General features: G+C 41.0%; 1 protein-coding gene across 3 annotated transcripts in view; it reads right to left on the reverse strand.

Annotated features, from left to right (window-relative positions):
• UBE2F (ubiquitin conjugating enzyme E2 F (putative)) overlaps window positions 1–25,542 on the reverse strand; it is a 145,405-nt gene that overhangs the window by 59,358 nt on the left and 60,505 nt on the right. For all 3 annotated transcript variants that reach the window (XM_030580077.1, XM_030580075.1, XM_030580076.1), the window contains one exon: window positions 4,003–4,060. In XM_030580077.1, coding sequence (XP_030435937.1) covers window positions 4,003–4,060 — 58 coding nt within the window. The remainder of the gene's footprint in view (window positions 1–4,002; window positions 4,061–25,542) is intronic.

Below are 25,542 nucleotides of genomic sequence, written 5' to 3' on the forward strand. Positions count from 1 at the left end.
AACCATTGTGTGTTTGAATAATACTAACACAATTTATACACACACAAAACATACTTCCATGTGTTTAACGAAGAATATAATTCGAGTTTATGAAGATCCATCCAAGGATCTCTTTTACAAACACTGAAAAATGTAGCCACAAAATCCCTGTGAGGCAGGCAAGGAGGCATGATATTGGTTTTACAGATGCAGAAACTCAGCTGGATAGTTAAGCGACAGCCTTGACCACAGAGAAATCCATGCCAGGACTCCTTCCATGGAACATTTTTCCTCCTTTGATACACAAAATAAAACATTTGTATTTCAAACAATGTACTCATTTTGTGTATACTAACTGGATGGATTACGAATAGAGGGGAAAGGATTAATCAGTCACTGGATTTTTATGTAGTCACACTTCATATTAAAAAACAAGCTATAAGCATTTGCCATTACTAAAGTGGCTATTTCAGCCTCAACATTTGTTTTTTAAAGCCACTTCTGTATTGAAGAGAAGAATGAATTTACTATGCTCCTATTCAAGGTCTAATTTTGAAATCTGACATGCAGGTCTTACTGAAATATATCACAATTACCCTGAACAACTGTTGAAGCCAAAATAAATGTATTTATGAAATTTCTTTGCACTTCAAGATATTTTGACATCATGAACAACAATTGTGTGACAAGTGAGAAAGAACTGAAGGAAAAATTGCTTCAACACAGAGAAAACATTTTAGAAGAAAAACATGCAAAAATATAAGAATAAAAGGCTTTATGTTAAGCTTATAGGTAGATGAAGAGAAGACCTTCAGGGAAATGTACAGTGATTTCTTAGCTCTAAAACAGCATCCTGACAATTACACCATTTAGTATTCTGTATCCCAACAGATCTTCATCCTCTACAGAAACTGGGGAAATGATTTAACTATTTTTTTCTTTAAAAAGGTATTAGAAACACTACCAGGTTCCTTTCTTTTGTTGAATGCTAAATTTCAGTGCTCATGAAAAACATTCACACAGAAGTTTTGGGTTTTTTTTAAATGGTAAGAGGTAGAAAGACCAATTTCACCAATAATAAGGGTAGCCAATATTCTGAGTTTACTAAATGTGAGATTATTGACACTCACTCTATGGAACTAAACATGCCCCAACCAGATGCTACAAAACAAACCATGAGGGGTGATCCAACTGAGAAGGGAAATGGATGAGTTAAGAAGTAGGGAGACAGAATTTATACTGGCCTCTACAATCACGGGACAAGGACAATTAAATACAAAGTAAGGCCCGCAATAGTCCCTATCTGAAGTTCTCATTCTACCCCTCCTCAAAAGACGTAAGAAAAATGCTTTGCAGCATGCTTTGGAGGTCAATAAATCCAGGCTCTGAAGAAAAGGAATTGTATGGTCAAGAACCCTTCTGGAAGGAGATGTCTGTAACCTCCTCTCTCTTACTACAGGGGTTTTAGCTCTAATGCCTCTGATCACAATTGGTGTATGACATATCACTCTGGCATGCCAGGGTCCTAACAACTTCATCCTTATGTCATAAACAACACCTTAACCTCCATCCAGCAACCAATGGGTAACCAGCATGGATCTCAAAACACGTCTGAGAAAAACATTATATAGCCAATGAGCATGAGCCAAAGCTTCCATGTAATCTTAAGTGTGACCCAATGTGTGTTGCAATAGTTTAATCTCAAGGTCACAAGGGTTTGAGCAGTAGTCTCTACGATGGCATCTGAAAGGAACAGTTTTGTGATGGTGGCAGCCTGACCATTTACAGATTTAATAAAAACACGAGGCTACAGAGGCCGGGTGGTATAACTATATTGCTCAGAGGTGTGAAAAATCTACACTCCTGAGCGACGGTTATACAGACATAGCTCCCCATCCATCCGCCCCCCTGGGTAGAGCTTCTCCTGTCGACGTAGCTACCACCTCTCAGGAAGGTGGATTAACTACAGCAACGGGAGCAGCTCTCCTCTTGTCGTAGTAGCTTCTTCATTAAAGTGCTGCTGCTGCATCATTGTAGCTCTGTACATGAAGACAAGCCCCAAGAAACAAGAAGGAGGCAAAGTGACAGAGTTGGTTAAATCAAGAAATTGACAGGCTAATTAAATTGTTAGAATAATAAATAAAATAATAATAGATACAACAAAGCAAAAGGAGGGGGCAATATGGGCAAGAAAATATTGAGCTAACAGGAAAATATTGGCCTTTAAGATGACACAACAAAGCCTGTTTGGATGGAGGTCAAGGTTAAAAAACGTAATGCGCAGTCAGACTTTAAATATTGATAAAAATCACGTTTGCCGTCTCGTGCTTATTGTCATACAAGTTATATGGTGGGAGATTTATTAGATGTTCTAAGAAAGTAAGTTGCAAAACTCACAAGAGAAGAGAAGAAATTGTTCATAAATGAAGCTGGAGCCTGGAGTTACATATCCAATGATTTTTTTTGCCCGTGGTTGATTTCTCGGACAACTTTGGTGTGTATGTAGTGAAAACAATAATATACTAAAAAAGTGCACGCAGATACTCCTGACACTAGCACTGTGTGGGCTGATGTCTCCAGCTATCCAACAATGATTAATCAGATTGAGGTGGCATGAAAAGAACTTCGTATTTTCTCTCTGTTTTTTAAAGAAAATAGATGGTGTATTAAAAATTAAAAAATAATTTTAAGCTTTCTTGTGAAGGACAAAAGCTGAAAAATAAGTTAACATTCTAACATTTAGCCATGGAGATGTTACAGAATTAAAAACATGATTTTAAAGTTCTAAAAGCTATGACTTTTGGTATTCAAAATCAAATTCCAATCTGCCAAATATATTATTGTGATTATTTTATAGCATGAGCACTGTATTTTACTGTATATTGTGCCTGCTTCACAAGCACAGTCCTTATTTACATGCATTTACACAACTTGTGTGTGTCTTGTAGTATCCACAACAGTGATAAGATTAAATAAAATATGTTCAATTACACTGCACATGAAAGGTTTATTGGTAGGGAGATTCTCTCTTAATCGCAGCCCCAAACCTGTCCTTAGTTCTAGCTTTCTAGTTTGTGGCTATTATGTTGCTGGGATGCAGCTTGTTCCCCACATGAACATTACCGGAGCAAATCATGCTCTGATTATGCAATACCCAAATATGGCAATTTTGTTCCTAATACTAAGGTGAAACAAGTTTCCTGAATGGGTATTGACAAGAACAAAATCTGTGCACTACATCTTCCTTTTACTGGAGTCTATCTACTTTGAAGATAATAGCTAGATATTTAACTGATCCACCTCTTCAGAAACTTCTACAGAAAATCTCAAAATTTCAAACTGTATAACGTCGAAGTGCACTATGGATGTTTTAATGAGTGACAGCAGTGTCAACAGCGCTCAGCAAGCTAATACACTGGAGATTTACATCCTGGCTTACTGAGCACCAAGTCTCTATGTAGACAATACCAAACATCTGAATTTCATTCATGTCAACAGGGCTATTCCTATGAATAGGTTTTGCAGGATCAACCCTTACTATTAACCAGTCTTTCAGCAGGTAAAATGTTGCCCTATAAATAGAAGTTCAAGAGTACAGAGATCTCACTAAAAGAACATTAAAGCAGATGGAATGAAGTTTCTTCATTAGTAGCAAAGTGACAGTTTACAAGACAATATAGATAGAATATTATGACTAGCTTTTTGGTTCGCCAAAGCACTGGTTTTTATTTTCTATCCATATTTGTCTGTACAGCTAGGCTAATGGGTTTTAACAAATAAAGTTAAAATTAATATTTTGATTATAAGGCAGAGAAAAGAAACAGTGCTAAGTACTAAAAAAAGATCTTCATATTTTAATAAATGAGGCACTGAGGCTCTACTGAAGACAAAAATATTAAACTAACTTTTATAGAAACATCAATACTGTTCCCCGAACCTGGCAAAGCGTATATTTTATAAATATGAACTGTTCAAAAAGTAACTACATCAAACAAATTTCTAGAGCTAAAAAAGAAATGGTACCTTTAATGTTCTAGTTGGAGCCCAGCCAGTGCCATCAATTGAATGTTCTCTCAATAAACTGGAACAGACAAGGAGGCATACATTATACAATACAATCTGAAACTGAGAAGCAGTTAAGCTTACTTAAAACTTTATTGACTGCAATCTCTTCACAAAATCAGAACACTACATTTTTATATCCCTCAGAAAATTAGAAAATATTGGTTTCTCTTTGGATGCAGAAATTACACCTTTTTTGTATTATATGAAGTATTGTGTGCTGTTAAAAATCCATATAAAAATGACAAAAGGGGGAAAACGCCCCCAAATTGTTCTTTCAATTTCATTTTAGAACTCCTGATCTTAAGAACATAAGAACGGCCGTACCAGGTCAGACCAAAGGTCCATCTAGCCCAGTATCTGTCTACCAACAGTGGCCAATGCCAGGTGCCCCAGAGGGAGTGAAGCTAACAGGCAATGATCAAGTGATCTCTCTCCTGCCATCCATCTCCATCCTCTGATGAACAGAGGCTAGGGACACCATTCTTTACCCTTCCTGGCTAATAGCCATTTATGGACTTGGCCACCATGAATTTATCCAGTTCCCTTTTAAACATTGTTATAGTCCCAGTCTTCACAACCTCCTCAGGTAAGGAGTTCCACAAGATGACTGTGCGCTACGTGATGAAAAACTTCCTTTTATTTGTTTTAAACCTGCTACCTATTAATTTCATTTGGTGACTCATAGACTCTAGGACTGGAAGGGACCTCGAGAGGTCATCGAGTCCAGTCCCCTGCCCTCATGGCAGGACCAAATACTGTCTAGACCATCCCTGATAGACATTTATCTAACCTACTCTTAAATATCTCCAGCGATGGAGATTCCACAACTTCCCTATGCAATCTATTCCAGTGTTTAACTACCCTGACAGTTAGAAACTTTTTCCTAATGTCCAACCTAAATCTCCCTTGCTGCAGTTTAAGCCCATTGCTTCTTGTTCTATCATTGGAGGCTAAGGTGAACAAGTTTTCTCCCTCCTCCTGATGACACCTTTTTAGATACCTGAAAACTGCTATCATGTCCCCTCTCAGTCTTCTCTTTTCCAAACTAAACAAACCCAATTCCTTCAGCCTTCCTTCATAGGTCATGTTCTCAAGACCTTTAATCATTCTTGTTGCTCTTCTCTGAACCCTCTCCAATTTCTCCACATCTTTTTTGAAATGCGGTGCCCAGAACTGGACACAATACTCCAGTTGAGGCCTAACCAGCGCAGAGTAAAGCGGAAGAATGACTTCTCGTGTCTTGTTTACAACACACCTGTTAATGCATCCCAGAATCATGTTTGCTTTTTTTGCAATAGTATCACACTGTTGACTCATATTAAGCTTGTGGTCCACTATGACCCCTAGATCTCTTTCTGCCATACTCCTTCCTAGACAGTGTCTTCCCATTCTGTATGTGTGAAACTGATTGTTCCTTCCTAAGTGGAGCACTTTGCATTTATCTTTATTGAACTTCATCCTGTTTACCTCAGACCATTTCTCCAACTTGTCCAGATCATTTTGAATTTTGACCCTGTCCTCCAAAGCAGTTGCAATCCCTCCCAGTTTGGTATCGTCCACAAACTTAATAAGCGTACTTTCTATGCCAACATCTAAATCGTTGATGAAGATATTGAACAGAACCGGTCCCAAAACAGACCCCTGCGGAACCCCACTTGTTATACCTTTCCAGCAGGATTGGGAGCCATTAACAACTACTCTCTGAGTACGGTTATCCAGCCAGTTATGCACCCACCTTATAGTAGCCCCATCTAAATTGTACTTTCCTAGCTTATCTATAAGAATATCATGCGAGACCGTATCAAATGCCTTACTAAAGTCTAGGTATATCACATCCACCGCTTCTCCCTTATCCACAAGGCTCGTTATCCTATCAAAGAACGCTATCAGATTAGTTTGACACGATTTGTTCTTTACAAATCCATGCTGGCTATTCCCTATCACCTTACCACCTTCCAAGTGTTTGCAGATGATTTCTTTGATTACCTGCTCCATTATCTTCCCTGGCACAGAAGTTAAACTAACTGGTCTGTAGTTTCCTGGGTTATTTTTATTTCCCTTTTTATAGATGGGCACTATATTTGCCCCCTTCCAGTCTTCTGGAATCTCCCCCGTCTCCCATGATTTCCCAAAGATAATAGCTAGAGGCTCAGTTACCTCCTCCATTAACTCCTTGAGTATTCTAGGATGCATTTCATCAGGCCCTGGTGACTTGCAGGCATCTAACTTTTCTAAGTGATTTTTTACTTGCTCTTTCCTTATTTTCTCTTCTAAACCTACCCTCTTCCCGTAAGCATTCACTATACTAGACATTCCTTCAGACTTCTCAGTGAAGACCGAAACAAAGAAGTCATTAAGCATCTCTGCCATTTCCAAGTCTCCCGTTACTGTTACCCCCTCCTCATTGAGCAGTGGGCCTACCCAAGACCCCTAGTTCTTGTATTACGGGAATAAGTAAATAACTTTTCCTTATTCACTTTCTCCACATCACTCATGATTTTACATATCTCTATCATATCCCCCCTTAGTCTCCTCTTTTCCAAGCCAAAGAGGCCTACCCTCTTTAATCTTTCCTCACATGGGACCCTCTCCAAATCCCTAATCATTTTAGTTGCCCTTTTCTCTTTTTCTAGTGCTAGAATATCTTTTTTGAGGTGAGGAGACCACATCTGTACACAGTATTCGAGATGTGGGCGTACCATGGATTTGTATAAGGGCAATGATATATTCTCAGTCTTATTCTCTATCCCCTTTTTAATGATTCCTAACATCCTGTTTGTTTTCTGACCGCCTCTGCACACTGTGTGGGCATCTTCAGAGAACTATTCACGATGATGCCAAGATCTTTTTCCTGACTCGTTGTAGCTAAATTAGCTCCCATCATATTGTATGTATAGTTGGGGTTATTTTTTCCAATGTGGATTACTTTACATTTATCCACATTAAATTTCATCCACCATTTTGTTGCCCAATCACTTAGTTTTGTGAGATATTTTTGAAGTTCTTCACAATCTGCTTTGGTCTTTACTATCCTGAGTAGTTTAGTATCGTCTGCAAACTTTGCCACCTCACTGTTTACCCCTTTCTCCAGATCATTTATGAATAAATTGAATAGGATTGGTCCTAGGACTGACCCTTGGGGAACACCATTAGTTACTCCTCTCCATTCTGAGAATTTACCATTAATTCCTACCCTTTGTTCCATCTTTTAACCAGTTCTCAATGCATGAAAGGACCTTCCCTTTTATCCCATAACAGCTTAATTTACATAAGAGTCTTTGGTGAGGGACCTTGTCAAAGGCTTTCTGGAAATCTAAGTACACTATGTCCACTGGATCCCCCTTGTCCACATGTTTGTTGACCCCTTCAAAGAACTCTAATAGATTAGTAAGACACGATTTCCCTTTACAGAAGCCATGTTGACTATTGCTCAACAGTTTATGTTTTTCTGTGTGCCTGACAATTTTATTCTTAACCATTGTTTCGACTAATTTGCCCGGTACCAACGTTAGACTTACCGGTCTGTAATTGCCGGGATCACCTCTAGAGCCCTTTTTAAATATTGGCATTACATTAGTTAACTTCCAGTCATTGGGTACCAAAGCCGATTTAAAGGACAGGTTACAAACTTTAGTTAATAGTTCCGCAACTTCACATTTGAGTTCTTTCAGAACTCTTGGGTGAATGCCATTTGGTCCCGATGATTTGTTGATGCTGAGTTTATCAATTAATTCCAAAACCTCCTCTAGTGACACTTAAATCTGTGACAGTTCCTCAGATTTGTCACCTACAAAAGCCGGCTCAGGTTTGGGAATCTCCCTAACATCCTCAGCCATGAAGACTGAAGCAAAGAATCCATTTATTTTTTCTGCAATGACTTTATCGTCTTTAAGCGCTCCTTTTGTATTTCAATTGTCAAGGGGCCCCACTGGTTGTTTAGCAGGCTTCCTGCTTCTGATGTACTTAGAAAACATTTTGTTATTACCTTTGGAGTTTTTGGCAAGTCGTTCTTCAAACTCCTCTTTGGCTTTTCTTATTACACTCTTGCACTTAAGCTGGCAGTGTTTGTGCTCCTTTCTGTTTGCCTCACTAGGCTTTGACTTCCACTTTTTAAAGGAAGTCTTTTTCTCTCTCACTGCTTCTTTTACATGGTTGTTAAGCCACGGTGGCTCTTTTTTAGCTCTTTTACCGTATTTCTTAATTTGGAGTATACATTGAAGTTGGGCCTTTATTATGGTGTCTTTAAAAAGGGCCCATGCAACTTGCAGGGATTTCACTTTAGTCACTGTACCTTTTAACTTTTGTTTAACTAACCCCCTCATTTTTGTATAGTTCCCTCTTTTGAAATTAAATGCCACAGCGTTGGGCTGTTGAGGTGTTCTTCCCCCCACAGGGATGTTGAATGCTATTGTATTATGGTCACTATTTCCAAGCGGTCCTGCTATAGTTACCTCTTGGACCAGCTCCTGCGCTCCACTCAGGATTAAATCTAGAGTTGTCTTCCCCCCTTGTGGGTTCCCCTACCAGCTGCTTCATGAAGCAGTCATTTAAAGTATCGAGAAATTTTCATCTCTGCATTTCGTCCTGAAGTGAAATGTTCCCAGTCAATAGGGGGATAATTTGAAATCCCCCACTATTATTGGGTTCTTAATTTTGATAGCCTCTCTAATTTCCCTTAGCATTTCATCATCACTATCACTGTCTTGGTCAGGTGGTCGATAATAGATCCCTAATGTTATATTTTTATTAGAGCATGAAATTTCTATCCATAGTGATTCTATGGAACATGTGGATTCGGTTAAGATTTTTACTTTATTTGAATCTACATTTTCTTTCACATATAGTGCCACTCCTCCCCTGCATGACCTGTTCTGTCCTTCCGATATATTTTGTACCCCAGAATGATTGTGTGCCATTGTGTCAGTTCACTAGGTTTCTGTGATGCCTATTATATCCATACCCTCCTTTATCACAAGGCACTCTAGTTCACCCATATTATTTAGACTTGTAGCATTTGTGCACAAGCACTTTAAAAACTTGTCCCTGTTTGTTTGTCTGCCCTTTTCTGATGTGCACAATTCTTTTTTATGTGACTGTTTATCATCTGATCCGGCCCTTACATTATCCTCTTCCGTCCTCTGTTCCTGACTATAACCTGGAGATTCCCTATCATCAGACTCTCCCCTAAGAGAAGTCTGTGTCCGATTCACATGCTCCTCTGCAGCAGTCGGCTTTCCCTCATCTCCTAGTTTAAAAACTGCTCCACAACCTTTTTAATGTTTAGTGCCAGCAGTCTGGTTCCACTTGGTTTAGGTGGAGCCTCTCTCTCTTGTATAGGCTCCCCACATCCCAAAAGTTTCCCCAGTTCCTAATGAACGTAAACCCCTCCTCTCCACATCATCGTCTCATCCACGCATTGAGACTCTGAAGCTCTGCCTGCCTACCTGGCCTGTGCGTGGAACTGGGAGCATTTCTGAGAATGCCACCATAGAGGTCCTGGATTTCAGTCTCTTTCCTAGCAGCCTAAATTTGGCTTCCAGGACCTCTCTCCTACCCTTCCTCTCCTACCCATCTTCACAGCATAACTGAAAAAAACTGTAAAAAAAATCCAGGGGTTTACAGAACTGAAAACAAAAATACAATCAAGCATGTATAGATATAACAAATGAGATAACAAGCCTACCAATGTCCCTTCTTAACCACTGTACACACAGACATAAAAACAAGCAAGCAGTTTCTAGTATGTCCCTCTCACAGGTAGCCTGGGTGAATTGGTGAGCCCTGCAGAGCACCCTGAGATTCACCAAAATGTAGGCTATTCCATGAGACCACAAAAGTGGCCATACTGGGTCAGACCAAAGGTCCATCTAGCCCAGTATCCTGTCTACCGACAGTGGCCAATGCCAGGTGCCCTTGAGAGAATGAACAGAACAGGCAATCATCAAGTGATCTGTTCCCTGTTGCCCATTCCCAGCTTCTGGTAAGGCAGAGGAAGGGGAGATGCATTTTGCCAGTAGCGGCATCCCTTATGTTGAAAGAGCTTCATTTTCAGTGCCCCTGTTGATCAGGAATAGGAAAAACCTGACTTTAAGTTTGTCTAAAATTTACATATTAGAATTTTGCAATAGCCATAATTTTGAAATATGAATCTGTGTCAAATCCAGATGAAAAAATCCAGGTAAAAGTCCAATGAATCATACAATCCCTTGTTGGCCACTCCTCCTCTTTTATGCCAAGGAATCTCCATCTTCAGGGCCTCAGCTGATCAACAGTAGCACTATGGTTGGAAGAAAAGTGATATTGCAAGAGGAGAGGACCCAAGCCATTTTAAGGCTTTACGAATCAAACCCAACACCTTAACTCCACTTGGTAGCAAAGAGGCCATCAGTGTGAATCCCAGAGCACAGATGTCACATATTCTGGCTGAGAAACACTGGTTAATGCAGGAATAAGAGGGGGAAATGAGAAAAATTCCTTATGAGCTACTTGTGCTAAAACCCACACAATATACCTAATCCATGTGGATTTATGTGGAAACAGCTGTATGAATTACATATTGCTGAATTCTGCTATACCTACATATAATGGATAGAAGCAGGGCTGGCTCTAGGTTTTTTGCTGCCCCAAGCAAAAAAAAAAAAAAAAAAAAAAAAGAGTTGGCTGCCCCTTGCTCCCCTTGGCACCCCCCTGTTGCCCCAGCCCTGGGCTCCCCCCCCCCCAAGCCCCCTGCTGCCCCAGCCCTGGGCCTTTCCCCACCCGCACCTCCCTGCCACCCCAGCCCTGGGCTCCCCTGCATCTCCTTCCACCCCAGCCCTGGGTTGCTGGTAACTCGCTCCCAAGGCAGGTTATTCAGCAGGAATTTTGGATGCGCACAGAACACAGACAGGATTGGTTCCCATATGGTTACAGAACTGCAGTAAAGTGGAACAATTTTCAGCTTGTGTGGCTGGAGGATATCTGGATGCATATTATAAGTCTGTTCTCCATAAATGAGGAAAATTTGAGGTGCCTTTATTATTCTTTTATTCCCACTCTTTGTTTCTATGGGGAATTTGCCAATGCAATATCACTGTCTTCCTTTTACACAAATAAAACTACAAAAACAGGCAATGGCTGTTGAAAATAGCAATTCCAGTTCTAAAAATCCCTGGGAAGCATTTCTTGCTCAATTTTATCCTACTTTTTCTACAGCAAATTAGAGTGGATCAGTATATTTGATCTGGGAGAAATGAAGAGCTGCCCAAACTGAGCTTGAGCACTCCTGAATTTTGAGGTGATCAAATCTGGAAGGCAGGTGCTAGATTCCCTTTCTGAATATTAGCTAAATCTGGAAAGGAAAAGTCAACTTCTGCTTCCATGGCTCAGAAGTGGAAATCCTCCTAAGTGCCTGGTACTGTATCTAAAGCTGCCCAGGTCCAGAGCCTCCCCTCCCTTGCTAGGCTTCAGATAGAGCGGGGCACTGTCCATTTGGTCCACTCAATTCAAACCAGTATCTCTCATCCAGTCTGGGGATGTCTTCTGAAGGGGACACCGGGGCCAAAGCCTTCTACTTCTTTGGCACACTTGTTCCCCATTCACAGTGCCACCCCACTCTAGCAGTGAGCTCTCCATTCACAGCAAGCTGCAGCATGAGGTTTTAGCTACCATACTCTCTCTCCCTCCCTTTCCTATTGATAATGGCCAAGGGAATGCTGGGAAATATAGTTCTTTTCCTGATCCAGGGCTGGCTCTATAGGCAGGGAGCTAACCAAGGAACTACAGCTCCCAGGGCCCCCTGTTGGTTCTCAGCTCCCCTGCTGGATCCCTGCCAGCTGCCACCCCTGCAAAGGGCTGCCTCAAGCAGCTGCTTGCTTTGCTGGTGCCTAGAGCCACCCCTGTATAGAAGCAGCAAAGAATCCTGTGGCACCTTATAGACTAACAGACGTTTTGGAGCATAAGCTTTCGTGGGCGAATACCCACTTCCTCAGATGCATGTAATGGAAATATCCAGGGGCAGGTATATATATGTGTGCTAGCAAGCAAGCTAGAGATAACGAGGTCAGTTCAATCAGGGAGGATGAGGCCCTGTTCTAGCAGTTGAGGTGTGAAAACCAAGAGAGGAGAAACTGGTTCTGTAATTGGCAAGCCATTCACAGTCTTTGTTCAATCCTGAGCTGATGGTGTCAAATTTGCAGATGAACTGAAGCTCAGCAGTTTCTCTTTGAAGTCTGGTCCTGAAGTTTTTTAGCTGCAGGATGGCCACCTTAAGGTCTGCTATAGTGTGGCCAGGGAGGTTGAAGTGCTCTCCTACAGGTTTTTGTATATTGCCATTCCTAATGTCTGATTTGTGTCCATTTATCCTTTTCCGTAGAGACTGTCCAGTTTGGCCGATGTACATAGCAGAGGGGCATTGCTGGCATATGATGGCGTATATTACATTGGTGGATGTGCAGGTGAATGAACCAGTGATGGTGTGGCTGATCTGGTTAGGTCCTGTGATGGTGTCGCTGGTGTAGATATGTGGGCAGAGTTGGCATCGAGGTTTGTTGCATGGATTGGTTCCTGAGCTAGAGTTATTATGGTGTGGTGTGCAGTTACTGGTATAGAAGAGATTAATCTGTGCAAACTGTACATTTTTGTTTAGTACTGAAGTCCATTATTTAAATACTTCACCTAGTTTTAAGATGAATAATTAGGAAAAACAGTTGAACAGATTTTTAGAATAATTTTTAGCCTTTCATTGAAAACACCTGGACCCCTCTTAATTGTGCCAGACTATTTGGCAATTATGTGATGTACTCAAATAGAGATAAGGGTAAGAGTAAATGTGCTTTCATTTGTGAACGGAACAAATTTCTACTCAGGGCAAGTCTATACTATAGTGGCACATCAGCGGAAGGGGTTCTTCTACTAATGTAGTTAATCTACCTCTCCGAGATGCCTTTTTCAGTTGCCCTAGTTGAATCTATACCAGGTTAGGTCAATCTAACTATGCTGCACAAGGCACACCATTTTTCACAGTCCTGAGCAATGTCGGTAGGTCTATCTAATTTTCAGGTGTAGACCAGGCCTCAGATCTGCAGAGATAAAAGGCTAGTGCCCCATGCCTACTTGGCAATAAAACATACTGCCAATTTACTACCATCTTGCTACAGATATGTTTCTACTTTTCACTTCTGAAACTGAACTGGTGTTTTACTTTGCCATATTTTAGCTGCCTCTGGTGTCATCCATAACTAAACCACAACAAAATCTTAACCACCCTCACCACCCCCTCAACTCTCCCTAAATTACAGTTGATAGAGTTGACTGCATAAACAACATGATTCAGTAACCAAAGCTTTCCTATACGGTAGTAACAACGTAATCACTTTGTGATTAGCCAGTATTCTAAGTATAGGTATATTAGGAAATTAACCGGTAATAAAATGCCCTATGTTTTCCCTAAAATTCATTAGCAATGACACCAGGCAACATGAATCCTTGCTAGCTGTGCTACTCCACTAATTACCTTCATCCTTCTGTTGCCTTGGTGCTAGTCTCGTTGCTAGGCCCTGATATAGAGAAATTTTTCAACTATCACCATATGATTCAAGATTTATTTCAATAGCACAATAAACTACTGTAGAACCTGAGAGTTACAAACACCTCGGGAATGGAGATTGTTCATAACGCTGAAATGTTCACAACTCTGAGCAAAATGTTACGGTTATTCTTTCAAAAGTTTACAACTGAACATTGACTTAATATGGCTTTGAAACTTTACTATGAAGAAAAATCCTGCTTTCCCCCTTTTTTTTTTAGTAGTTTACGTTTAATGCAGTATTGTACTGGCTTTATTTTTTCTGTCTCTCCTGCTGCCTGATTGCGTACTTCGGTTCCAAACAAGGTGTGGGGTTGACCGGTCAGTTCGTAACTCTGGTGTTTGTAACTCTGAGGTTCTTCTGCAGCACCGCTGTGCCTGGGTGGCTGAAATTTGTGATTTCCTCCAAAAGGAAGCATTCTGGTGGAAATCAAAAATTCTGCAGGAAAAAATGGAGTTCTGCAGGGAGCATTAATTCTGACCAAATTCTACATTACATAGTGGTGCAGAATTCCCCCAGGAGTATATTCTTATAGCAGGAAAATAAAGTATGAATGATCTGAAAAACGATTTTTATGAGTACGTAAAGGATAATGGTATTTTTAGCTTGATTTTAGTATTGCTGCCCTTATAAAACTTTGCTAAATTAATGCAATAAAATTAATTGGTGGGACAGGGTTTGGATGTCACACCAACTACCCTGTTTCACAGGTGCTTGGCTGGCTGGTTCTTGCTCACATGCTCAGGGTCTAAACAGATCACCATATATGGCGTCAGGAAGGAACTTCCCCCCAGATCTGATTGGCAGAGAGCGTGGGTTTTTTTTCACATTCCTCTGCATTGTGCGGTGCAGGTCACTTGAGGATTATCTTGCTATATCTCATTTCATCATTTGTCTGCGGGACCTCAGGCACTGTTGCATCTCAATTCCCCCTATCGTCTGGCTGTGGCACTTAAAAAGTCTAGTCTCCTGCGAGCTGTCAAACTTTGGTCCAACTTCGCTTGTTGGGTTTAGTGTACTGGTGTTGGCGATGACACACAAGAGGTCAGACAAGGTTGATCTGGTGACCAATTCTGTTTTAAAATATGACAGTCTCCAAACCTGTTCAGATAATTGACAGTGCTTTAAAATCAGGATTAAATAAATTTACATATAAAAAGCAGAAAGTACTTAATCTATAGATCTCAAAGTGCTTTAACAAAGGGCTGCAAGGATCATTAGTCCCATTTTAGAGATGGAGAAATGGAGGTTCTGGGAGAGGAAGTGACTTGCCCAAGGTCACACAGCAGGTAAGTTCATAGCCAGGCATTCTAATTATTTGTGTGAAATTTCTTTTTAAAAATCATTCAATAACTCAAAGCACATTTTCAGCTAGACCCAACTACAAGCTATGAAAGCTTTCTTATCCCCTGCAGCACTGCTTCTCACGAAAGCTTTCATGAGCTTGTAGTTGGGTCTAGCTGAAAATGTGCTTTGAGTTATTGAATGATTTTTAAAAAGAAAATTTCACACAAATAATTAGAATGCCTGAAAAAGAATAGGAAAAACTTGCCAGTTTTCAAGTTTCAAACTAGGTTGATTCACTGGTCACATATAAAGCCCCACAACAGTCCTGGCCAAGGTTCACACCTCTGACAGCACACACAAATATCTGTCTAATCTTACACAGCTCTCCTTTCCAGCCCACAGAGTGGCTCCATTTGCTCTCCCTGATGTAGTGTCAGCATATGGAGCATGAAGCTGATATATATGAAACCTTTTAAGTTCCCTGCTTTGCCTGAATCTAAGCAGGCAGAGAACTTCCAACCAGGCTTGCTGACCTGTCATTTCCCCCTACACCTCCAGAACTGAGGCCTCTCTATCACTATATTCAACTGAAGTGCTTGGAGTTTACAATCCCTCCAAAGGACGGGGGGAGGAAGTGGAGGAGGGACTCAAAGTGTAACCCAACTTCTAGTGCCAAGGTGCAAAGCAGCAGAAAGCAGGTGCCATGTGCCGAGCGGCTATTTGAGCTGCTCCAGGGACGTTTCATCCCACAAAAGCTACTCTAAGGCCCAGGGCCAGGAGAGGGCACTTAGGCCATTCTGGGCCCCAAAAAGAGGATGACAGAACTGGGGAAGGACTGGAGACCAAGCGAGCATTTAAGACCTCAGATAGAAGGATGAGGAAAGGAGAAATGAAGGGACAGAGTGGGTAAGGAGAGCAGGAGGAGAGTGACAAAAAGAAAAAAAACCCAAAGGACAAGGACAAAGCATAGAGAAGAAGAGAATGGAGAAATAGGGGAAGGTCTGAAACAAAATGTGAGGAAGAAAAAAAATCAGAGAGGCCTATAGAGGACAGGGTAAAGAATATAATGGGGGAGAAGAAAGGGTTGGCAATTGCTCCAGATTATTTCTTTTAGGGAAAAAAGTTGCTATCCCAGTGGTACCCCCTTTCCTGTCACAGTCTTAGGAGTCATGAGAAGATTTGTTCTCACCTTCCCAGTCCACATCTGGCACCAGTGTAAGTATTGTGGTCAGGTAAATGGGGCAGCATGAGGGGAAGGGACAGGGAAGTACAAGAGAAAGGGACCATAGTGAAAGAACTGAGCAGGAGTGTCATCAACAGATAGTCAAGGGTTAATGTCTCTCTTACCTGTAAAGGGTTAAGAAGCTCAGTAAACCTGGCTGACACCTGACCAGAGGACCAATAGGGGGACAAGATACTTCAAATCTTGGTGGAGGGAAGTCTTTGTTTATGCTTTTTGTTTTTTTCGTTGTTCGCTCTTGGGACTAAGAGGGACCACATGTACATCCAGGCTCTCTAAATCTTTCTAAATCAGTCTTTCATGTGTCAAAATTGTAAGTAATAGCCAGGCAAGGCGGATTAGTCTTATGTTTGTTTTCTCAACTTGTGAATGTTTCTTTTTGCTGGAAGGATTTTTACCTCTGTTTGCTGTAACTTTGAATCTAAGGCTGGGGGGGTCCCTCTGGTCTATATGAATCTGACTATCCTGTAAAGCATTTTCCATCCTGATTTTACAGAGATAATTTTTACCTTTTTTTTCTTTAATTAAAAGCTCTCTTTTTAAGAATCTGATTGATTTACCTTGTTTTAAGATCCAAGGGGATTGGGTCTGAACTCACCAGGGATTGGTGGGGGGAAAGGAGAGAGGATGGTTAATTCCTCCTTGTTTTAAGATCCAAGGAGTTTAAATCTGTGTTCACCAGGGAATTGGTGAAGCCTCCCAAGGCAACCCAGGGAGGGGAAAGTCGGGGGGGGGGGGGACTGGGAGTGCGCCAGACACTGAATTTCTGGCTGGTGGCAGCGTTACCAGATCTTAAGCTAGTAATTAAGCTTAGAAGTGTTCATGCAGGTCCCCACTTTTGTACTCTAAAGTTCAAAGTGGGAGAAAAAACCTTGACAGGGAGTGACAATGTGAAGAAGATCTGAATAAGCAAGAGTGGGTGTGAATGAGTACATCTCTGGTTAAAAAGGCCCACTGAATTGATTCCCCTTAGCTTATTAAAAGATTGGGGTAGCAGGGGGGACCTGCTGGGAGGGCGTTCTCTCTGAAGTCTTTGTGACTATGAATCATAGAACATCAGGGTTGGAAGGGACCTCAGGAGGTCATCTAGTCCCACCCCCTGCTCAAAGCAGGACCAATCCCCAGATAGATTTTTGCCCCAGATCCCTAAATGACCCCCCTCAGGGATTGAGCTGACAACCTTGTGTTTAGCAGGCCAGTGCTCAAACCACTGAGCTATCCCTCCTCAAGAAGGTGAGAGTATCAGCAGGAGATGCTGTGTATTTATACCTCTACTGCCACAAGGACTCCTAGTCTGTATCAGCAGAAACAACACACAGCTACCACTCTGAAACTAGTTCCAATAAGTTACTCAAAGCTCTGAGGAATAGACTACACCATGATCTAAATAAAATTTTTGTACCAATGTAACTATTTTGGTTAGAGCCAACTGTTTTTAAGTTAAATCTGTATAACTTCTAGTTTGGTTGAGATATTTAATTTGGGGGAATAAGCTATACACTTAGGAACCTTCACACTAGTATACTAGTGGACAAGCCCTTCGCAATTCCTTTCAGACTTGCATAAACCAAGCTTTCCTTCCAGGCATGATGTTTAGTATCTTCCTGCTGAACACACACCAACGGTATGCACTTAACTTTAAAAAGTTAACAATACAGTGAACATTAAGTTTAATAGCTGGAAGCAGACATTCCTAGTGAGTACACCTCCTATCTCCACAGTCTTCTGGCAACATTTCTACAGGATAACTTTCCAAAGCTCTCTTACACACACAATTAACACTCAGGTACTGCATATGTGTAATTACAATAAACACCTGAATGCTTGCCAAGAACAGCAGGAGAAAGTGAAGTGGGAAGGGAACATGAAGGGTGTAGGGTGAACCATGCAGACGCATCAGGACTTTGGGATGAGTATAGGCTGGGTCACTGACAGATGTAATTTCAGGTTGCAGGGGATGCAGACTGAAAGAGAGACTGGGCTGCTCAGGAATAAATGGATTACAAATAGGCAGGCCCTTCGCAAAGAGTGGAGGGGGAGGAAGATAAAAAAATACTCCAATTTCCTTTGTCTAAATTTGGGACCCTTACTAGTATATAAAGCCAGACCATCCACAATCACAGCGGAGTTGAAACTCCCATGTCCACATTTTAATACACCTTTACCCCGATATGTGACACAATATAACATGAATTCAGATATAACCTGGTAAAACAGTGCTCTGGGAGTGAGGGGGCCTCACTCCGGCAGATCAAAGGAAGTTCAATATGACATGGTTTCACCTATAACGTGGTAAGATTTTTTGGCTTCCGAGGACAGTGTTATATTGGGGTAGAGGTGTATTTGGAATTTTTAAATTTAAAAATGGTATATTTTATTTTCTGTGTCACACTTATCTGTTTTTCCTTGAATACAAAAAGGGAGATTTATTCATTTCACAGAAGTACACTTTAAAATTTAGTTACATTTAAATTGTCAAGTACCACTTCCAACAAAGGTTCTGAAATCAAAATAGCCATCAATCCTACTCTATGGCTCCTCCTAAGCCAGGGGTGGGCAAACTTTTTGGTGCGAGGGCCACATCTGGGTGGGGAAATTGCATGCAGGGCCATGAATGTAGGGCTGGTGCAGGAGGGAGTGAGGTGTGCAGGAAGGGGCTCAGGGCAGAGGGTTGGAGTGCAGGGTATACAGGGGGTTGGAATGCAGGATGGTGCAGGGTGCGGTAGGGGACTCAGGGCAGGGGGTTGAGGTGCAGGAGGGAGCTCAGGGAAGGGGGCTGGGGTGCAAGAGGGGTTCGTGGTGCAGGCTCTGCCAGCACCGCTTACATGGAGTGGCTCCGGGGTGGAAGTGGCACGCAGAAGGGCTAAGGTGGGCTCTCTGCCTGCCCTGGCCCTGTACCGCTCCCAGAAGCAGCTGGCACCATGTCCGTGCGGCCCCTCAGGAGAGGGGGCAGAGGGCTCCATGTGCTGCCCTCCCCCAAAGCTCCCATTTGCCACAGTTTCCTGTTCCCAGCCCATGGGAGGTGCGGGGGGAGGTACCTGCAGGGGAGGGCAGTGCATGGAACCCTCTGCTCCCTCTCCCCAGGGGCCGCAGGTACGTAGTGCTGTCCGCTTCCACCTGTAGCACAGGGCCTGCAACACCACAGGGGTGGCAATCCCCCATAGTTTGCCCACCCATCCTTAGCACTCACTAACTTTCAGAATTATCTACAGACGTGACCCAATTCTGGCAGCAGTGAAGCGCATATATTTACGTCACATCTTTTCCAGGTTAACGCTGGTGCATGGAGGCAAACTAGTCTCTTCCATTCCTCTGCTATTTGCTACTGCGTCCATCTGTTCTATGGTACTGAGATTGACTGTTCTGCCCTCCCAGCTAAAGATTTCTCTTAAGATTTCTTTTGGGTGCCCTCGTTTCCTCACACTGGTTGGTTTCCACTTGACAACTTGATGTGGGAGTCTGTGTGTTGGCAGCTGGAGTACATGCCCCCGAAATGTCTACTACTTTCTTCTGAGGGTGGAAACAAGCCGCTGATTGGTGATTTCTTAGATCTCTTCATTGGTAATGAAGTTTTTCCAACCAATACCCAACAACAACAACATCTCTAGCTCTTGTATGTTAGCACAGATTACATTTGAATTGAAAATTTTCCATTTTGTTCTGGTGCTATATATCTGATTTCTATACGTTGTTAAGTTTAGTAAATGCTATGGATGCCTTTTCTACCATTGATGTCAATTCCTTCTTGAGGACTCCATTGGCCAATATGGTTCTGCCCAGATAGATGATTCCTTGATATTTTTGCATTCTAATGTGATGTTACTACTTGATGTCTGGGTTTCAAGGGTGTTTGTTTTACCATCGCTAATTCTAAGCCCTGCATGGTCTGAGGTTTTTGATGGGCTGTCTTTGTAACTGTTCGGAGATGTCACTGGGTAATGCAATATCAGCAAAGTCTAGGTCTTCTGGGCATTTGACATTTACCCATGCTGTACAACTGTTTGTGTTGCTAATACACTTCTACAGTACCCAGACCATGGGAATCTCAAACAACAATAAAATAAAAGATAAAATACAGCCTTGTTACATGCCAGTGTTCACACTGACCCACTCTGTTGTCTGGTTGTTCAGGGTGAACAAAGTGTGCACAGCTTTCTTTATATACAGTATCTGAAAAGAATTTGCAAAAAAATGCTTATAAAATAAAAATTACATCCTACACCAGTAAACAAATATGATTGAGAGATCAGCCTCAGAAAAGATTCACTTCATGTGATATACACCTTCTTTGACAACTGAACACCAGTTTAGAGTCTCTGTAAAAATCTAGATATTTGCCTTTCAGCATTGGAAGTAATGTTTCTCAAGCTAAGATCAGAGTCAATTTCCAGGGAGAAAAAAAGAACCACTTTCAACAATGTTGACCAGTTGATTCCACAACAGAAAAAGCAAATGCAAAACACAGTAAGATCTTGGAGTGTTGTTCATCTCCAGGCTCAGACATTCTGATATAATGTATCAATTAATAATAATGGTCAACAAAGTAAGTGGATGAGATCAAATAGAAAAATCAGAAAAGTACAGCAGAGGTTCAAGAAAAAGGTATATTGGAGCATGAAACAAACCACAAATTGTATATTCCTAAGGGTTCCTGAAATATGCCAGAAGCTGGCATCAATGGAGGCAACATCACAATGAAGAAGGCTATTCAATATTTGAGTAAAACATAGTAATCCTCAAAATATTTCTAAGTTTTCCTAACCAAATCTTTATAAAATTTGCTAAGGTGAGTTTTACATGTTTTTTGGTTCTTATTATGGAATGGTTTCCTATCAGATGCATATTGGAAAACATAATCCTAAGTGTACATACAAAATGATAGGGTCTAAATTAGTTGTTACAACTCAAGAAAGATTTTGGAGTCATTGTGGCTAGTTAAGAACATAAGAACGGCCATTACTGGATCAGATCCAAAGGTCCATCTAGCCCAGTATCCTGTCTTCCGATAGCGGCCAATGCCAAGTGCCCCAGAGGGAATGAACAGAACAGATAATCAAGTGATCCATCCCCTGTCTCCCATTCCCATTCTCACAAACACAGGCTAGGGACATCATCCTGGCTAATAGCCATTGATGGACCTATCCTCCATGAATTTATCTAGTACTTTTTTGAACCCTATTATAGTCTTGACCTTCGCAACATCCTCTGGCAAGAAGTTCCACATATTGACTGTGTTGTGTGAAAAAATACTTCCTTATGCTTTAAACTTGCTGCCTATTAATTTCATTGGGTGACCCCTAGTTCTTGTGTTATGGGAAGGAGTCAATAACACTTCCTTATTTACTTTTTCTACACCAAGTTCTCTGAAAACATCTGCTTAATATGCAGCAGCAGTCAAAAAATCTATCAGAATGTTACAAATCATTAGGCAAGGGATAGATAAGGAGACAGAAAATACTATAATGTCATTATATAAAACCATGGTACGCCCGCAGCTTGAAGACAGCGTGAAGTTATGGTCACCCCATCTCAAAAAAGATATATTAGAAATGGAAAAGGTACTACAGACAAGGGCAATAAATATGATGAACAGTATCAAATGACTTCCATAAAAAATTCCCATAAAAAACCTGGGACCGTTCAACATGGAAAAGAGACGACTAAGTGGAATATGATAGAGATCTATAAAATCACGAATGGTATGGAGAAAGTGAATAAGGAAGTGTGATTTCACATCAGACGTCGCAGGGGTCACCCAATGAAATTAATAGGCAGTAGGTTTAAAGCAAACAAAAGGGAGTATTTCTTCACACAATGTACCGTCAACCTATGGAACTTTTTGCCAGGGGACATTGTGAAGGCCAAAAGGTATAACTGGGTTAAAAAAACAATTAGATACATTCACAGCAGATAGATCCATCAATGGCCATTTGCCAAAATGGTCAGGGATGCAATCCCATGCTCCAGGTGTCCCTAAGTCTCTGAATGCCAGATCCTGGAACTGGATACCAGGGGAAGGATCATTTGAGAATTGCCCTGATCTGCTCATTCCATTTGAAGCATCTGGCATTGGCCACTGATGGAAGACAGGATACTGGGCTAGACCATTGGTCTGACCCAGAATGTCCATTCTTATGTTCTTATGATGATCACATACCATAATATAAACATTTATTTAGGAAGCAGAAATTAAAGTTTGAAAAAAAATGCTAGTTAAGTATTTTAAGTAGAAAATAAATCAGGAATAATTTTGTACCTAATATACATTAATTTTATTTCCTGAAAAAACACTGCAGACACAAAATATGTTTACAAAAATTGAGAATCAGATCCATAAAAAACAGTAGTTATTGTAGTCTTTTGTTTCCAAATCTAGTACCAAATTCTCTGATATTGAACTTTGCCAAAATAACTGTCTCTCATAGAAAATATAGTATTCTCCTATTTGGATTAGCTGAAATTTAATCAAAATTAAAGATAGTCCTGAAAACTTCATCAGTCTTTAGTACATTACAGATTTCTTGCTTTTAAAGTAAAATCTTTCACAATCAGACCAATTCAGGGATTTTAGCACACTCAGAACGAAAGGACTTACGCTTCCTTGTATATTGCATAAAGCAGCCTAATTACAACGTTCCAATATTCAATTGGTTTTAATGTTGACGGATAACTAATTAAAACAAAAAATATTGGAAAAACACCTCCAAAGGTACATAATATAAAAACTATTTAATCTGACCACTTAATCTAAAACAACCCCTCTATTGCTTGAATGAAAAATTCATCTAGGTTATCAAGTGCAAAGGTTTTGGTACCTGGTAGATTTCTGAAGAAACTGTGCAGATTTGAACTCTTAAGTTTATGACTAGCAATCCTGTATCTTTACATTAAGGTTGTCTACGTGAATGGTCCTTCTGTATATGTTCTGCTGTTGCACAGACTGACTTGAATTAACTGTTTGAAGGGAAACAGGTTAAAAATGCCCATGGAATAACTAACATTTCTCCACATTGTAGATAGCTCACCTCAGCATTCCTTGTTCTGTAATTATTCCACAGATTAAAAAAGTTTGAATCTTTAATGATAAAGTTGTGATTCTACATTTCAGTGCCAACACTCAAGTCCTACTCTTCATGTTCTTTACTGTGCTGACGATTGGGACTATCATCTGTATGCAGATCCAGTGGAGAGGCAGAGGTACAGGAGTGGGGGTAGGCTGCACGTTGGCGAGCAAAGCTCTGCATTTCCAAAGCCAATTTATGTAAGCAAATGTTTATTGTAAGTAAAATGTATGCGCACTACTGCTAAGACATGCAGCACCACCACACACTTTATTCCTCCCATGGACCACTCCGACAGGCATAGAACCAGCATGGTAAGAAGCACACACAAAAATGCTTTAGCACTTTGATGATAATTAACTCCTTAGAAATACAGAAGATAGAACATGCTTTTGAAACAATAGTTTGTACATGCCTTGTAGCTTACTAGACTATATGCCTGGATGCCATATTTAAGGTACGACAAGCTTTCCTATTAAAACATCAGTCTTCTGCCCAATATGGTGCATAAAGATATTACAAACTTTAAATTTAAAGAGCACAGCTTTATGAAAACCAGGGTTTTCTTAAATTAATGTCCTTATCTACCATATGTTATAAGCCCTATCTTGGATTTTAAAACAGGTTTATTAATTGATTATTTTCAGTTTATGCTGTATTTATTTTTTGCATTTCTACGAGCTTGGAAAATGATAAACTTGCTGCACATTTGATTTTTCCTTATAATCAGTTTCTAATCAATTCACTATTGGGTCCTCATGCTGTAATATTTAGGTTACAAACAAAAAGCAATATTTATTTTTAAAAAATTACAGTATATACTCATTCATAAGCTGAATTTTTTTTTAGTAAAAAAGGGAAGCATCAGAGAAGGGTGTCAACTTATGAACGGGTATAGAGAGGGAGAAATGGGACACAGCCCCTCTCCCCAACAGATGGAGGAAGGAGAGGCAGCACAACCAGCAGAGACAGAAGGGAAATGTCTCTCCGCTTCTGGCCACGCTGCTCTCCCCTCAGCCTCTGAAGCAGCTGCAGCTCTGGGGCTGACAAGGCTGCAGCTGTGCTGCTCGGCCCTGCCCACCAGAGCAGGCTGTGGCCGCGCCCGGCCTGCCGGTGCACACTGCAGCTGTGCCACCCGGCCCAGCCCACTGGAACATGCTGCGGCCTCCGGCGAGCCAGACCGGACGGTGTGCAGACTGCAGCTGTGCTGCCCAGCCTGCCGTAACAGCTCCAGCCAGGCCAGAGACATCCTCCCCTGGCCCTCCCCAGATAAGGTGGGAAGGGAAGAGTGTGGGGGTCCTGGGCTAAGGATAAGGTCATGTGGGGGGTGGTCACAGGTTACGCCCCTTGCTCCCAGCTTGTCCCCCTCAAAACATTTCCCTACCAGTTGCTGTCCCGGCCCATCAGGGTAAGCAGCTGATGTGTCAGGATACTTTGTTTACTTAGGTTTACCTCCGTGCCTGAAGACGCTCGAGGTAAACAAACCATCTCAGCCGACCAACAGCTTATCCTGATGGCCCGGGAGCCAAAGTTTGTTGACCCCTGAATTACAGAGTCAGCTTATGAACGGGTTAATAAATCTTTTCTATTTTTACTTAGCCATCTTGGGGGATGAGGAGGGAGTCGGCTTATAAACAAACCGGCTTATGATCGAGTACAGTAGTTTGTTATTGTCTAAAACCAATATTTTTGTCTAACAACTAAAATACTACCCATTTTTTCCCCTGGAAAATTTAAACAGTTTCCTAGTAATTAAAATATTTTAGGCTTTAAACTAAATAGAGGTTTAAAGTGTGAGATGTTTTGAAATAGGATTCAGAAGGTTTTAAATTATTAGAGAGGACATTGATGGAATTTTTCAAGTAGAGGACTTAGGAGAAGAAAGGTGCTATTAAAGTTAATTCTGCCTCAAATTAACGATTACAAAGATAGAGGTTATGTATTTTTCTACTGTGGAAAAATGACCTTTGGTTTTATCTGGAAATGGTGAAAGTGTAAGATCAAAAGCAAATAGTTACATTATATGCTAAATAAGAACATGGGTTCTTAAGATTCTAGACATAAGAAAATTCTAAACCTCCTTTAATTTGATGCAGGTTCAATCTTTATGTCTCTCCAGTAGCAACACTATAGATGGAAAAGGAAAAAATTAACATGCTTGGCCAGTTCACAGTTTATTTGTTCTTTTCTGCAAGAGATCTCAATAGCAAGCATGCAATGATATAGAATCCTTTAAATTGGATAGTTAGATAAATGGTTGCAAAGCCAGGTCTTAGTCAAAAGCACACAGAACTAGGATTTTAAAACTCTCTTCTACAAGAAGCAAATCTCTTTTAGAGGAAATCAA

The sequence above is a fragment of the Gopherus evgoodei genome, chromosome 11, assembly GCF_007399415.2.
Source record: "Gopherus evgoodei ecotype Sinaloan lineage chromosome 11, rGopEvg1_v1.p, whole genome shotgun sequence".
In the NCBI taxonomy this organism is placed as follows: domain Eukaryota; kingdom Metazoa; phylum Chordata; order Testudines; family Testudinidae; genus Gopherus; species Gopherus evgoodei.